The 17,332-nt window shown below is 42.8% G+C and overlaps 1 protein-coding gene across 1 annotated transcript; it reads left to right on the forward strand.

The window, feature by feature from the left end:
• Positions 1-583: 583 nt before the first annotated feature.
• Positions 584-5,370, forward strand: LOC311138439 (acidic mammalian chitinase-like; the record flags this gene model as incomplete). Its single annotated transcript, XM_084173120.1, has 11 exons — positions 584-623; positions 1,042-1,071; positions 1,199-1,400; positions 1,787-1,843; positions 1,924-2,089; positions 2,288-2,412; positions 2,559-2,682; positions 3,928-4,113; positions 4,328-4,450; positions 4,746-4,884; positions 5,056-5,370. The coding sequence occupies 11 exons, from the start codon at positions 584-586 to the stop codon at positions 5,337-5,339; spliced, it is 1,476 nt and encodes a 491-aa protein (XP_084029246.1). The 3' UTR covers positions 5,340-5,370.
• Positions 5,371-17,332: the final 11,962 nt, after the last annotated feature.

Here is a 17,332-nt window from a genome sequence, read left to right on the forward strand (position 1 = left end):
AGACCATGAGGTTATACAGGTCTGTCTCAATTTTAAATAGACCCTTTGTCCCTTATCCTCTAGTCACACCTCGTACCCCTATCCCCTAGGCACTTCCCCCCAACCTTCAGCCCACTAATATTAGAACTGAAACATAAGATATGAAATATGGGGACAGCTCAACCTTGAGCTTGACTTGGTAGAATGGTCACCACATTCTTTACATCTATCCCATTTCAAGGTCAATCTCCACAAGTATATAGGGTTTTGGTGGTAGGAGAAAGGTGCTAGCTAGGGTGTAGGGGCTAGTTGTAGGGGCTATACTGAAGAGGTTAAGGGGGACTAACGTACCCATCTCTATGCTTGTCAATTTCACCAAATTATTACAACCGAAAAACAGACATGCTTTTTTAAATTGTCAGCATATCTAAAAAACAAGGACATATTAACTTTATCAGTGTTTTAGTTAAGGCAGTGGAAACCCTTGTTCAAACAAGTGACTGAGGTTGATTGTGTTTTGCTGTGGAATGGGAAAGCCATAGAGATATGAGAGCGATAGTAGTGTTCGTTGAGAGTATAAAAGAGTCCAGCAGCCTATGGAGCGATGTACAGAGTAACCATGGGCAAACTACTCATCTGCATCGGTAAGTGGAATTACTTTTAGGCTAATTTAGCTTATAACTGCACTAATGCTCTTTCTATCTTTCAAAGATGTTATTTTAATTTTCATTGTAATGGCAATTACCAACATTCAAACATACAAGGCTCTGTACTACAGCTTTGGCTCCCTGTGGAGAGAATAGGCCACTGACGAATGTCCTCTAGCTATGCATTTTGTCAATGCTACTGTGGTCAATGTTTCTAAGGACTGAGGTTGCCAGCCCCATGACCAGCCTATATTCATGTCTGAGGGAAGGAACTGCACTTTATATAATTATCATTACAGTTCTAAGTAATGCTGACTTTTTTCAAGTTTGATGTAACATAAACTCTCTCTCTTTCTCTTTCTCTTCCTCCCTTCTTTATTTCTGTCTCTCTCTTCCCCTCTTTCTCTCTCTCTAGGACTGGCTCTCCTGCTGCATGTGCAGCTAGGTATGTTTTAAGTACATTTACTTTACATGTAGCCAATCAGAGAACAATAACTCGACTTACAGAGCATGACAACCATGACTCTAAAACTGCCTCTCCTAACTCTACCATTACTACTACCGTTCCATAGGGTCCTCCTACATCCTCTCTTGTTATTTCACTAACTGGGGCCAGTACCGGCCAGGAGCAGGCAAGTATTTCCCCACCAACGTGGACCCCTGTCTCTGTGACCATCTGATCTATGCCTTTGCCGGCATGGCCAACAACGAGATCAAGACCTACGAATGGGACGATGAGAAACTCTATGGACAGTTCCAGGCTCTCAAGAACCAGTGAGAGAGAGAGAGACACACACACACAAACACATGCACAAACACACACTCAAGCAGGCATGCACACATGCACATACACATGCATGCATGAAGGGACGCACACAAATACACAAATGCAGGCAAACACATTCTCATTCAGGCATGTTCACACCACAGGAGTTTGGTGGCACTTTAATTGGGGAGGGCGTGCTCTTGGTAATGGCTGGAGCGGAATTAGTGGAATGTTATCAAATATATGAAACACATGGTTTCCATGTGTTTAATGCCATTCCATTTGCTCCATTCCAGACATTATTATGAGCTGTCCTCCCCTCAGCAGCCTCTGGTGGTACACACACATGCACACATAAGCCAGGACTAACCCTAAATCTTGTATTTGCTAACAGGAACAGCAACCTGAAGACTCTGTTGGCCATTGGAGGATGGAATTTTGGCACTCAGCCGTAAGTGGAGATACACACACACAAGTGCACACACACATGCCCACACATACCCTGTGTCTGAGCCGTGTGTGTGTACACAGGTTCACAGCGATGGTGTCCAGTGCAGCCAACCGCCAGACGTTCATCAACAGCGTGATCAAGTTCCTGAGGCAGTACCAGTTTGACGGCCTGGACATTGACTGGGAGTATCCCGGATCCAGAGGATCCCCGCCCGCAGACAAGGCCAGATTCACCACCCTGCTGCAGGTTAGACTCAAACACCCATACACACAAACACACACGTGAATGAACAAACACGGATGAACACACATTAATAAACACACACACACACACACACAGATGAACACACGCACATACAGATACACAAATGAACATATGGACAAGAATGAACACATGAAGACCAAAATGAACACACACAACCCTCTGTGCGCGGTCGCCTTCTAGGAGCTGATGGCTGCCTTTGATGCTGAAGGAAAGAACACCAACCGTCCTCGTCTGATGCTGACTGCAGCTGTGGCTGCTGGAAAGGGAACCATTGACACTGGATACCAGATCGCCGAGATTGGATCGTCAGTACACACACACTGGGCATCATTCATATATTAGTTCTTATGAAGATTGTGTACACAAAAACATGCATGATCTATCAAATACTTATTGGCATATTGGAAACTCTCTCTCTGCCCCTCCCTTCCTCTCTCTCACTCCCTCTCAGGGTGTTGGACTACCTGCATGTGATGACCTATGACTTACATGGAGCTTGGGAACACAGCACTGGAGAAAACAGCCCTCTCTACAAAGGACCAGCTGATCAGGGAGACTACATTTACTTCAATGTGGTGAGTCTCTCTCTCTTTCTCTATCTCTGCCTGTCTCTTCCTCTATCTCTTCCTCTGCTTATCTATCTGTCTCTTCCTGCCTATTTAGTTTTCAGTTGAGAATGAGTAGCACATATTTAAGTGATAATGCCCTCGAAGCCGGTGTTTGAAGGATATATTGGCATGGGTGTTGCCAATAAATCCTCCAAACACCGGCTTCGAGGGCATTATCACTTTTATACAACGGGTTACCAACATATTCAAATAATGATTTACATATTTTTTATAGAAAACATTATTTTGATTAATTTATTCATACTATTTGATCCTTCCACAAGATATAGTCCCGACACAAATCTAGGGTTGCTAGAGATGCGACCCAGTCGTTCAGTGTTTTTATTCTGTATCTATGGACGTGACACAATCATTTGTTCTAAATGTTCCATTGCCATACTGGCTGGCAACGTTCTGATCCCTTGCTTGCTAGCTAGCCAACTACAGCTAATTTACAGTCACGTCAAACAGTGCAGCCAGACCAACACAAAGTATTGCATTTGCATTTGTTTAAGCTGTTTTCTAGTGACATTTATTTGGATACATCCATAACAATGAGCTAATGAGGTGTGATTTCGCCTGGCATAGAAAATGTGCTCACTCGTCAGGACACTGTTGTTCAGAGGAGCTAGCCAACAACACAGCTACAGTAACACAATCACTTCAATCTGAAGCTGGAAAGACTGCAAATTAGCTGTGTGTCGTTTAACCTTTTTTCAATTGACATTTTTTTTATATATTCATAAAAATGATGCCACCTGATTCATGATTTCGACTGGCTGAGAAACGCTGCCTGCCTGTCTCGTCCCAACTCCTGACACATTCATTACTATGGGACAGCAGGAGATCGAATTTGAATATTGAAACAATGTTGTAGATGTCGGAGAAACAGACAGCAAGGTTTATATGAATCTCCGCTGTTGAAAAGGAAATGCTACTCTAAAAGAATGTCTACATGCTTTTTATAGTGGAGATCAAATTTATAAGTTGGCTGGCTGGGCTGATGAGACAGTGGATTGCGCAGTCAGATGGAACAGAGTAAATAGACATTTTAACGTCATAGAATTAGCCGGTGGCAACTTGTGAAATAGACACCAGCTGGAATGCGGTTTTAACCAATTAGCATTCAGGATTAGACCCACCAGTTATATAAATCTTAATAATTCTTCTCTCTCCAGTGTTCTCACTACCACATACTGTGTGTGTTCTCAGGACTATGCTATGAAGTACTGGAAGAGCAATGGTGCCCCCGCTGAGAAGCTCCTGGTTGGATTCCCCACCTATGGCCACACCTTCCAGCTGGCCAGTGGCTCTAACACTGGAGTGGGCGCTCCCGCCACTGGCCCCGGCCCCGCCGGACCATTCACCAGGCAGTCTGGCTTCCTGGCCTACTACGAGGTAACTGACAGGATTAGGATAGGTCTGAAATTACACCCTATTAAATTCCCTACACAGTGCGCTACTTGTTTGCTCTGGTCAAAGGTAGTGTCCTATATGGGGAACAGGGTGTCAATTTGGATGCAAATCCAGTGTATGTTTTTGAGTGATTACATCTACAGCTTCCTGAATCATGCAACTCCCAACCCTAACATAAGTGTGTGTGTGTCATTAGATCTGCACCTTCCTGAAGCAGGGAGCTACCCAGGCCTGGGACTCTACCCAGATGGTGCCCTACGCCTACAACCAGCAGAACCTGTGGGTCGGATATGACAACGTCAAGAGCTTCCAGGACAAGGTCTGTGTTTGTGTGGGTGTGTGTCTGTTAGGGGAAAGATATGACTAGGGGGTAATGGAGTAGCATCCTACTCTGTTTCAATAAGCCTAATAATATATGGAATTAAGCAGAAGCTTTTATCTACATGATTTACAGTAGTGAGTGCAAGCCTTTCATATGGGTGACCACAGCGGGAATCAAATCCACGATCCTGGCATTGCATGCGCGATTCCCTACCAACTGAGCAACATGGGACATCACCAACACAAATGTGTCCAATTTCACCCCATTAAGTAAACCTTCCACTCCCCTGCAGATCGAGTGGCTGAAGAACACTGGCTACGGAGGAGCCATGGTGTGGAGTCTGGATCTGGATGACTTCTCTGGAACCTTCTGTGGACAGGGAAGATACCCGCTGATCAACACCATCAAGTCTGGACTGGGAACTGGAGCCGGTGAGTGACACAGACACAAACGCAAGCCTGCATGCACACACAAACGTTCAACAACAACCCTCTCCATCACTCTCTCAAATAATAGTAGAAATGTAGTTGAAAAGATCTTAACCCACTCTCTCTTCTATCTCCCCCCCCCGCCCCCACTCCTATGTCTTCCGTCTCTCCCAGGTTGTGCAGCCCGTAGTAACCCCATCGCCCCAGTGACTCCTACCCAGCACCCACTCAACCCCCCACAGCCCAGCGGTCAAGGTGGCAGCAGCGGGGGTGGCAGCAGTAGCGGTGGCAGTAGTAGAAACGGATCTGGCTTCTGCACCGGGAAGGCTGACGGCATATACCCTGACCCCACCAATAACAACCACTTCTACAACTGTAGCCAGGGCAAGACCTACGGCGAGCAATGTCCTGCCAGCCTGGTGTTTGACACCAGTTGCAAGTGCTGCAACTGGGCATAAGAAACAATGGTTCCCGCCGATTAATGAAGGAGCTGGGTCTAAAGGTTGTGTGGTTGTTAGGGCCACCGTTGTCATGGCCTATTTTAACATCAGCTCCATGTAACATGTCAAATCCACTCCAATAAACTTCCAACATTTGAACGCATCCTGCTGTCTCTGGAACATTAATTCATCTGCTCTGTTTGGGTTTGAGGTCAATTTCATTGCACTTTGAGCAGAATCACTGATCTACACATAACCTTGCATCCCACATAACTAATCATTATGTGAACAAGATAAGCAATTCTGCTCTTCGCCTTTCTCAAACTGATTCCCTCAAACACCTTCTTTTTCAGTTTAGTTTTTATACAATTCATTCCACCACAGAGAATCGCAGTAAAAGATAAGTCCTTTATTGCAGTCAAACTTTACCAGGCTGACAGACACGGTATAAAGCACACAGAGCTTAGACTGACTCATCATTACCATGACATAAAGATAGTCTCACCATTTAGTCTTTTTAACTACCATTTAATCCAATAGCAAAAATACAAGATACACATTTCAAAACTGTTCTTTTTGAGGTGTTGAATAGAAAGAATAGATGGTAAATATTATTTTCGATACAGTATTTGATTATTACTTGACATGCACCATTTTTTATCATTTGTATCCAATGGCAGGTTGTGAGCATGTTGAGAAATATGTCAGTCTTACAGTTTCATTATCCTTATACAGCACATACAGCACCAGTCAAAGGTTTGGACACACCTACTCATTCCAGGGTTTTTCTTTAATATTTTTTACATTGTAGAATAGTAGCGAAGACATCAAAACTATGAAATAACACATATGGAATCATGTAGTAACCAAAAAAGTGTTAAACAAATCAAAATATATTTGAGATTTGAGATTCTTCAAATAGCCACCCTTTGCCTTGATGACAGCTTTGCACACTCTTTGCATTCTCTTTCCACTTTGTCCTATGATTTAGTATTTACAGACACTTCCATATATGATTTGGTTTTACCTTCCAACATTTTTGGGGGGTAAAAATATATAAATATACAGTGTACAGCAGTTATCAAACTATATATGTTAACTAGGCACTTTGTAATTGTGGTTCAGTAGTTATCAGTTTTGAGCAGTTTGATTAAGTGATAGTTAATTGTATTGTTAACAAATGACAAGAAAATCATATGTGTATGAATGAAATTCAGATAATGAGTGTAATATATTGTTATATATAATCCAGGTATTTCAGCTGTGCATTGTACACTTAATGAATCCTTCACAACCAACTTGCTCCGGGACAGGCTACTCTAGTATTTTTATCTACCATTTCATCCAATAGCAAAAATACAAGATACACATTTCAAAACTGTTCTTTTTGAAGTGCTGAATAGAAAAATAGATGGTAAATATTATTTTAGATACAGTATTTGACTATAACTTGACATGCACCATTTTCTATAATTTGTATCCAATGGCAGGTTGTGAGCATGTTGAGAAATATGTCCGTCTTACAGTTTCATTATCCTTATACAGCACATACAGTACCAGTCAAAGGTTTGGACACACCTACTCATTCCAGGGTTTTTCTTTATTTTTAATATTTTTTACATTGTACAATAATAGTGAAGACATTAAAACTATGAAATAACACATATGAAATATATGATTTGTTTTTACCTTCCAACATTTATTTGGGGGTAAAAATATAGAAATGTACAGTGTTCAGCAGTTATCAAACTGTATATGTTAACTAGGCACTATATCATTGTGGTTCAGTAGTTATCCGTTTTGGGCAGTTTGATTAAGTGATAGTTAATTGTATTGTTAACAAATGACAAGAAAATCATGTGTATGAATGAAATTCAGATAATGAGTGTAATATATTGTTATATAAAATCCAGGTATTTCAGCAGTGCATTGTACACTTAAGCAATAAAGTACGAGGGGGTGTGGCATTTAAGTGATAATGCCCTCGAAGCCATGTGTTTGGAGGGAAAATGAAAATATGTGTCGTATCGGGTGAATGGTGGCAATTATTGCTGTCAACAAAGAGTCCGCTTAGGCTGCACCGTGTTTTAGAGGCTTTTATTAATATCCCATGGTTACAGCATAAGTGACAGATGTCATGACATCCGGAGAGCGACGCCTCAGAATGGCCGCTCTGCCTTTCTTCTTCGTTTAGCCCCTACTTATAAACAATGCAAAAAGATGGGCTCCCTCTTCTGGCCAATCACCAGTCTCCCCTGTCTACAACACACTTCCTGTCTGTTGTATGTGGCGTTACACTAAAACATTCCCTCTTGATACTAAAATCAACATTCTTTCAGTTCCACTTAAAAACATTTAACAAAGGCATAATCCCAATACACGACATATGTAAATCTTATTTGAATATGTTGGTAACCCGTTGTATAAAAGTGATAATGCCCTCGAAGCAGGTGTTTGGAGGATATATTGGCACGGTTATACAATGGGTTACCAACATATTCAAATAATGATAGACATATTTTCATTAAAAACATTATTTTGATGAATTTATTCATACTATTTCATCCTTCCACGAGATATAGTCCCGACACAAATTTAAGGATGCTACCCAAGCCGGCTAGTTGTTCGTTCTATCAGTTCAGTTGCCAGAGACGCGACCCTGTCGTTAAGTATTTTTGTTCTGTATCCATGAACGTGACACAGTCATTCGTTCTAAATGTTCCATTTCCATACTGGCGGGCAACGTTCTGATCCCTTGCTTGCTTGCCAACTACGGCTAATTTACAGTCACGTCAGAAAGTGCAGCCAGAATAAGAGCAAAGTAGCTGCAATTGTGTTTCTTTAAGCTGTTTTCTAGTGACATTTATTTGGATACATCCATAACAGTGAGCTAATGAGGTGCGATTTCGCCTGGCATAGAACATGTGCTCTCTCAGGACACTGATGTTCAGAGGAGCTAGCCAACATCACAGCTAACACAATCACTTCAAACTGAAACTGGAAAGACTGCAAACTAGCTGCATTTTGTTTAGTTTGACCTGTTTTCTATTGACATTTCTTTGTAAATATCCATACAAATAATGCCAGCTGATTCATGATTTCGACTGGATGAGAAACGCTGCCTGTCTGTCTCATCCCGACTCCTGACACATTCATTACTATTGGACAGCAGGAGATCGAATTTCAAAATTGAAACAATGTTGCAGATGTCGAAGAGACAGACAGCAAGGTTTATATGAATCTCCACTGTTGAAAACCAAATGCTAGTCTAAAGGAAATGGGAGATAATGTCTAGATGCTTTTTATAGTGGAGATCAAGTTTATAATTTGCCTGGCTGGGCTGATGAGACAGTGGATTGCGCAGTGAGATGGAACAGAGTAAATAGGCATTTCAACATCATAGCTTTAGCCAGTGGTAACTTGTGGAATAGAAACCGGTTGGAATGTGATTTTAACCAATCCGCATCCAGTATTAGATCCACCCGTTGTATAAATGGCCAATATACCAGGCTAAGGGCTGTTCTTACGCACGATGCAACACGGAGTGCCTGTATACAACCCTTAGCCGTGGTGTATAGGCCATACAGTGGGGAGAACAAGTATTTGATACACTGCCGATTTTGCAGGTTTTCCTACTTACAAAGCATGTAGAGGTCTGTAATTTTTATCATAGGTACACTTCAACTGTGAGAGACGGAATCTAAAACAAAAATCCAGAAAATCACATTGAATGATTTTTAAGTAATTAATTTGCATTTTATTGCATGACATAAGTATTTGATACATCAGAAAAGCAGAACTTAATATTTGGTACAGAAACCTTTGTTTGCAATTACAGAGATCATACGTTTCCTGTAGGTCTTAACCAGGTTTGCACACACTGCAGCAGGGATTTTGGCCCACTCTTCCATACAGACCTTCTCCAGATCCTTCAGGTTTCGGGGCTGTCGCTGGGCAATACGGACATTCAGCTCCCTCCAAAGATTTTCTATTGGGTTCAGGTCTGGAGACTGGCTAGGCCACTCCAGGACCTTGAGATGCTTCTTACGGAGCCACTTCTTAGTTGCCCTGGCTGTGTGTTTCGGGTCGTTGTCATGCTGGAAGACCCAGCCATGACCCATCTTCAATGCTCTTACTGAGGGAAGGAGGTTGTTGGGCAAGATCTCGCGATACATGGCCCCATCCATCCTCCCCTCAATACGGTGCAGTCGTCCTGTTCCCTTTGCAGAAAAGCATCCCCAAAGAATGATGTTTCCACCTCCATGCTTCACGGTTGGGATGGTGTTCTTGGGGTTGTACTCATCCTTCTTCTTCCTCCAAACACGGCGAGTGGAGTTTAGACCAAAAAGCTCTATTTTTGTCTCATCAGACCACATGACCTCCTCCCATTCCTCCTCTGGATCATCCAGATGGTCATTGGCAAACTTCAGACGGGCCTGGACATGCGCTGGCTTGAGCAGGGGGACCTTGTGTGCGCTGCAGGATTTTAATCCATGACGGCGTAGTGTGTTACTAATGGTTTTCTTTAAAACTGTGGTCCCAGCTCTCTTCAGGTCATTGACCAGGTCCTGCCGTGTAGTTCTGGGCTGATCCCTCACCTTCCTCATGATCATTGATGCCCCACGAGGTGAGATCTTGCATGGAGCCCCAGACCGAGGGTGATTGACCGTCATCTTGAACTTCTTCCATTTTCTAATAATTGCACCAACAGTTGTTGCCTTCTCACCAAGCTGCTTGCCTATTGTGCTGTAGCCCATCCCAGCCTTGTGCAGGTCTACAATTTTATCCCTGGTGTCCTTACACAGCTCTCTGGTCTTGGCCATTGTGGAGAGGTTGGAGTCTGTTTGATTGAGTGTGTGGACAGGTGTCTTTTATACAGGTAACGAGTTCAAATAGGTGCAGTTAATACAGGTAATGAGTGGAGAACAGGAGGGCTTCTTAAAGAAAAACGAACAGGTCTGTGAGAGCCGGAATTCTTACTGGTTGGTAGGTGATCAAATACTTATGTCATGCAATAAAATGCAAATTAATTACTTAAAAATCATACAATGTGATTTTCTGGATTTTTGTTTTAGATTCCGTCTCTCACAGTTGAAGTGTACCTATGATAAAAATTACAGACCTCTACATGCTTTGTAAGTAGGAAAACCTGCAAAATCGGCAGTGTATCAAATACTTGTTCTCCCCACTGTATGCCACAATCCCCTGAGGTGCCTTATTGCTATTATAAACTGGTTACCAACGTAATTAGAATAGTAAAAATAAACGTTTTGTCATACCCGTGGCATACGGTCTAATATAACATGGCTTTCAGCACAATCAGCATTCAGGGCTTGAACTACCCAGTTTATAGCACACTATAATTCCAAATGGTAGCACATGAGTGACTCTTGCTACTTTGTCCAATTGAAGCACACTGGCAGATGGAGAATGATGATGTAGTGCAGCCACATCCATGTATGATTTGGTTCCCTTGAGCAAGGCACTTAACCCTAATTGCTTCTGTAAGTCGCTCTGGATAAGAGCGTCTGCTAAATGACTAAAATGTAAATGTAAAATGTAAACATACATTTATGTCAATTTGATACATTTATGATGTATAAAATATAGAAATGTACAGTGTTCATGCCCAGACGCAACCCCCATACATTAGCCCTTGATCAACACTATAGTCTCGTTCACCCAACCAACACCTTTCACAACATGTCGCACACAGACACACGGACCCCCTCCTAACTAACCCATCACATCCACACTACAATAATCAGAACAGTGGGGTGAGATGTTTACGTACAACATGTGGTAAAAAAATGTATAACATGAGGGTGTGATATTCACATCCTGATGTGAAGTCACATGGGTGAGATATTTGCAACCTAGTGTGAATCCCTTCTTTCTTTTCTCTCCAAATCTCTTGAGCGTGCCGTCTTTAGCCAACTCTCTTGCTATCTCTCTCAGAATTACCTTCTTGTTCCAAACCAGTCAGGTTTCAAGACTGGTCTTTCAACTGAGACTGCTCTTCTCTGTGTCACGGAGGCTCTCCGCACTGCTAAATCTAACTCTCTCTCCTCTGCTCTCATCCTTCTAGACCTATCTGCTGCCTTTGATACTGTGAACCATCAGATCCTCCTCTCCACCCTCTCCGAGTTGGGCATCTCCGGCGCGGCTCACTCTTGGATTGTGTCCTACCTCATAGGTCGCTCCTACCAGGTGGCGTGGCGAGAATCTGTCTCCGCACCACGTGCTCTCACCACTGGTGTCCCCCAGGGCTCAGTTCTAGGCCCTCTCCTATTCTCTCTATACACCAAGTCACTTGGCTCTGTCATATCCTCACATGGTCTCTCCTATCATTGCTACGCAGACGACACACAATTAATCTTCTCCTTTCCCCCTTCTGATAACCAGGTGGCGAATCGCATCTCTGCATGTCTGGCAGACATGTGTGGATGACGGATCACCACCTCAAGCTGAACCTTGGCAAGACGGAGCTGCTCTTCCTCCCGGGGAAGGACTGCCCGCTCCATGATCTCGCCATCAGGGTTGAAAACTCTGTTGTGTCCTCCTCCCAGAGTGCAAAGAACCTTGGCGTGACCCTGGACAACACCCTGTCGTTCTCCGCTAACATCAAAGCGGTGACTGCAGAAGCACAGTTCCCGCTCAGCCCAGTCAAAACTGTTCGCTGCTCTGGCACCCCAATGGTGGAACAAGCTCCCTCACGACGCCAGGACAGCGGAGTCACTCACCACCTTCCGGAGACACTTGAAACCCCACCTCTTTAAGGAATACCTGGGATAGGATAAAAGTAATCCTTCTATCCAGGGAATGTGCACCGCTACATACGAGCAGATAAGGGGCCAGGTTTAGGAGAGAGAGAGACCGCGTCCCTCCCTGCCTGTTGATGTACACCACCACTGTCCTGTTGTCGGACCTTACCAACACATGCTTGCCCTCCAACATCGGAAGGAAACGTCTCAGTGCTAGCAAAACAATCAGTAGCTCTAGGTAATTCATATGCAGTGCCCTTTGCGCTGTTGACCAAATCCCTCTTTCCAAGTAGCCCACACACAGCGCTCCCCATCCCAGTAAGGATGTGTCTGTCATGGTCACCCTGCGGTACACTACCCGGCCCATGAGAACCCCCTGCAACAACAGTCACGTGGATAGCGGGTGAAGTGTAAGCATTTTGAACTTGCAATCTTGAGGCGCTTGTTTAAAACACGCAAGTCCAGGATGTTATGCAACGTTACATCACTCTTGAGAACTAAGAAGTACCAGCTGTACCAACCGCTCTGTACTTCTGACACGGGGACCAACCGAATAGGCTACTTTTGAAGGAGAGAGGAAATCTCCTCTCTCAAGACAGGCGCTGGGACCTTGGGGACCAATGATGTTATCATACCACGAAAAGGAGGAGGACGCACAGCGAACTACAGACCCTACCCCCTCGTCTTCATCACCCACAGTGAAACTGTGCATGCCCGCCACTGGACAGAGCACGCTGCCAGTCTCCCATATTAATTAATTTCAATTAATATGCCATTTAGCAGACGCTTTTATCCAAAGCGACTTACAGTCATGCGTGCATACATTTTTTTTTGTGTATGGGTGGTCCCGGGGATCGAACCCACTACCTTAGCGTTACAAGCGCCGTGCTCTACCAGCTGAGCTACAGAGGACCACATATATTATCTCCTGAAGGGGCAGAAGGCCATCCTGACTACTGGGATAATATATATTTTTTGTCATGCTTGTTTTCATATCCACCACTCTTGACAACTGTGTGTCCAAACGTGGGGAAGGAACTGTGCGTTCTGTTACCCGGTGAACACCGGGTTTGGGGACCTCGACAACCAGTAACTTGCCCCCATTGACCGAGCCATTTGGAAGCACTGTTGCCACAGTAAATGCTTGGGGATGAGGGCTAGCTAGCTATGTTTCAAAACGATAGGTGGTCATTGGACCAAGATACAATCAATCAAGTGAACACCGCCCGTCTCATCGGCTTGTAATTATGTTGTGTCTTCATGGCTAAAAATGTTTCTGTATCGGATATACCTAAGGCAGAATGATCAAAGAAAGGCTGGTTACCTTCTGGAGTGTCTGAGGAATAAATAGGAATCTAACTTGACTGGCTGAAACAAGGTTTGGCTTTCAATTTTCACAGATTTCTTTCTTTGCAAGTTGAACGAGTGGGAATACAACATCGATCATGCATACAACATGGATCGTGTTAGGATATAAAAGTAGGTTTTATCAAACAGAACTACGCTATATTTTATCTCTGGGACCCTCAGGATGACAAATCAGAGCAAGATTACTGAATGTAAGTACATTATTTATCTTCAGATGTGAATGAATCAAACCTGTCGCCGTGATAAGTGTTTTGTTGTTGTGCACTATCCTCAAACAATAGCATGGTATTTTTTCGCTATAATAGCTACTGTCGATTGGACACTGCAGTTAGATTAACGATAATTTAAGCTTTCTGCCCATATAAGACACGTATATGTCCCGGAAAAGTGGCTGTTGTTTACAACATAGTTGTAGTCACATTATACATATTGAGTAACAACTGTCCCATTCACGGGACACCCATCCAGAGGTTAACAGACACCTAAGTCAGAGCCGAACCTTGTAGCCTTTGTGTGCTTGAAAAGTTTGTAAATTGCGTGACAAGTTCTTCCTTCAAGCGAGCTGAAAAGCGAATAATTTAGGAAATGGATGCGAGCCCTGGTATTATAACCAGGAAGTTGTGGCTTCCGAGGGCGGGCTCGGCATCCATTGGCCTGTTGGGCGTGATTTCAGTTTGCTTCAATTGAATAGGATTGGTCGTTGACTCCCCATAGTATGTGATACCGTGTGACTGACTGAAAGGGAGCACAGTAAACATCATGTAGACAACAGTAAATAGAAAACTACTTCAACTTCATGTAAAATCTGTGGTTTTATGAATTAAAACATTAAAAACAACAGGCAAGACCACAGTGCAAAGTGAAACTAAGAATTCCTAATTAAATAATTAATAAGTAAATCACAAGAATTCATAATGATCACACACACGTATGAAATACACACATACACTCCCCTACATATTTATTTGGACAGTGAATTTAAAACTTTTAATTTGGCTATATACTCAAATGTTTTACATGTGGCGACAGTACAGAATGTCTCCTTTTATTTGAGCGTATTCTCATACATATCCGTTTTACCGTTTAGAAAAAAAAAGCACTTTATGTATCTAGTCTGCCCATTTGAAGGTGTCAAGTATTTGGAGAAATTCACTTATATGTGTATTAAAGTAGTCAAAACTTTCTTACTCATCATTATTCACTATTAATCATGGTAGCAGCCACATTAATTTAGAAGTGTTCAGAAACATATTCTATTCTTATTTACAATAAAAGTTACTCCAGAATGACACAATACATTATTTACCATTAATTTCTATTGGGCACAACATTCTGAAACAACCAAAACAAACTGCAAATGCATCCAACAAGGTTGTAGAGGGCGGCAAGTAGCCTAGAGGTTACATCATTTAGAGCATTGGTTGCTATTTCAAATCCCGGAGCCGACAAGGTAAAAAATCTGTTGATCTGCCCTTGAGCAATGCACTTAACACTAATTGCGCCAGGGTCACCGTCAATAATGGCTGATCCCTGGCTGTGACCCGACTCTCAGGGGGAGTTGGGATATGCAAAAAAAACATTTCCATTTCACACTTGTACATGCAGGACAAATATAAGTACCCCCTATTTGACCTTTTGAGTATCACAAGCTTGATGTAGTCATTGCGTGCTAGGAATATGTGACCAAATATTAAACTCAATACAAGTTAATTTGTCCAAATATTTATGACACCTTCAAATGGGGGAACTCAATACATAAAGTGTATTCAGAAATAAATGGTAAAACAGATATGTATGAAAATACCCTCAAATAAAAGGTGACATTCTGTGACGAAGGTCAAATATAAAACATAGAGCAAAATTAAACATTTTAGCTTTACTGTCAAAATAAATACATAGGGGAGTGTACGTATAAAACGTTTATAAAATCTTATTAAAAGTGGAGATACCACATTTACATTTTAGTCATTTAGCAGACGCTCTTATCCAGAGCGACTTACATGAGCAATTAGGGTTATGTGACTTGCTCAAGGGCACAATGACAGATTTGTCACCTAGTGTGCACACGTGCGCACGCACGCAGACACGTGCGCACGCACACAGTTGGTGGCACCTTAATTGGGGAGGACGGGCTCGTGGTAATGACTGGAGTGGAAGTAGTGGAATGGTATCAAATACATCAAACACATTCACTCCATTTCAGCAAGTATTATGAGCCATCCTCCCCAGTAGCTTCCACTGACACACACACACACACATACAGTGGGGAAAAAAAGTATTTAGTCAGCCACCAATTGTGCAAGTTCTCCCACTTAAAAAAATGAGAGGCCTGTAATTTTCATCATAGGTACACGTCAACTATGACAGACAAATTGAGAATATTTTTTCCAGAAAATCACATTGTAAGATTTTTAATTAATTTATTTGCAAATTATGGTGGAAAATAAGTATTTGGTCACCTACAAACAAGCAAGATTTCTGGCTCTCACAGACCTGTAACTTCTTCTTTAAGAGGCTCCTCTGTCCTCCACTCGTTACCTGTATTAATGGCACCTGTTTGAACTTGTTATCAGTATAAAAGACACCTGTCCACAACCTCAAACAGTCACACTCCAAACTCCACTATGGCCAAGACCAAAGAGCTGTCAAAGGACACCAGAAACAAAATTGTAGACCTGCACCAGGCTGGGAAGACTGAATCTGCAATAGGTAAGCAGCTTGGTTTGAAGACATCAACTGTGGGAGCAATTATTAGGAAATGGAAGACATACAAGACCACTGATAATCTCCCTCGATCTGGGGCTCCATGCAAGATCTCACCCCGTGGGGTCAAAATGATCACAAGAACGGTGAGCAAAAATCCCAGAACCACACGGGGGGACCTAGTGAATGACCTGCAGAGAGCTGGGACCAAAGTAACAAAGCCTACCATCAGTAACACACTACGCCGCCAGGGACTCAAATCCTGCAGTGCAAGACGTGTCCCCCTGCTTAAGCCAGTACATGTCCAGGCCCGTCTGAAGTTTGCTAGAGTGCATTTGGATGATCCAGAAGAGGATTGGGAGAATGTCATATGGTCAGATGAAACCAAAATAGAACTTTTTGGTAAAAACTCAACTCGTCGTGTTTGGAGGACAAAGAATGCTGAGTTGCATCCAAAGAACACCATACCTACTGTGAAGCATGGGGGTGGAAACATTATGCTTTGGGGCTGTTTTTCTGCAAAGGGACCAGGACGACTGATCCGTGTAAAGGAAAGAATGAATGGGGCCATGTATCATGAGATTTTGAGTGAAAACCTCCTTCCATCAGCAAGGGCATTGAAGATGAAACGTGGCTGGGTCTTTCAGCATGACAATGATCCCAAACACACCGCCCGGGCAACGAAGGAGTGGCTTTGTAAGAAGCATTTCAAGGTCCTGGAGTGGCCTAGCCAGTCTCCAGATCTCAACCCCATAGAAAATATTTGGAGGGAGTTGAAAGTCCGTGTTGCCCAGCGACAGCCCCAAAACATCACTGCTCTAGAGGAGATCTGCATGGAGGAATGGGCCAAAATACCAGCAACAGTGTGTGAAAACCTTGTGAAGACTTACAGAAAACGTTTGACCTGTGTCATTGCCAACAAAGGGTATATAACAAAGTATTGAGAAACTTTTGTTATTGACCAAATACTTATTTTCCACCATAATTTGCAAATAAATTCATTAAAAATCCTACAATGTGATATTCTGGAAAAAAAAATCTCATTTTGTCTGTCATAGTTGACGTGTACCTATGATGAAAATTACAGGCCTCTCTCATCTTTTTAAGTGGGAGAACTTGCACAATTGGTGGCTGACTAAATACTTTTTTCCCCCACTGTACACACACACCAGGGGG

Source organism: Coregonus lavaretus, assembly GCF_964263955.1.
Source record: "Coregonus lavaretus genome assembly, chromosome: 12".
NCBI lineage: Eukaryota > Metazoa > Chordata > Actinopteri > Salmoniformes > Salmonidae > Coregonus > Coregonus lavaretus.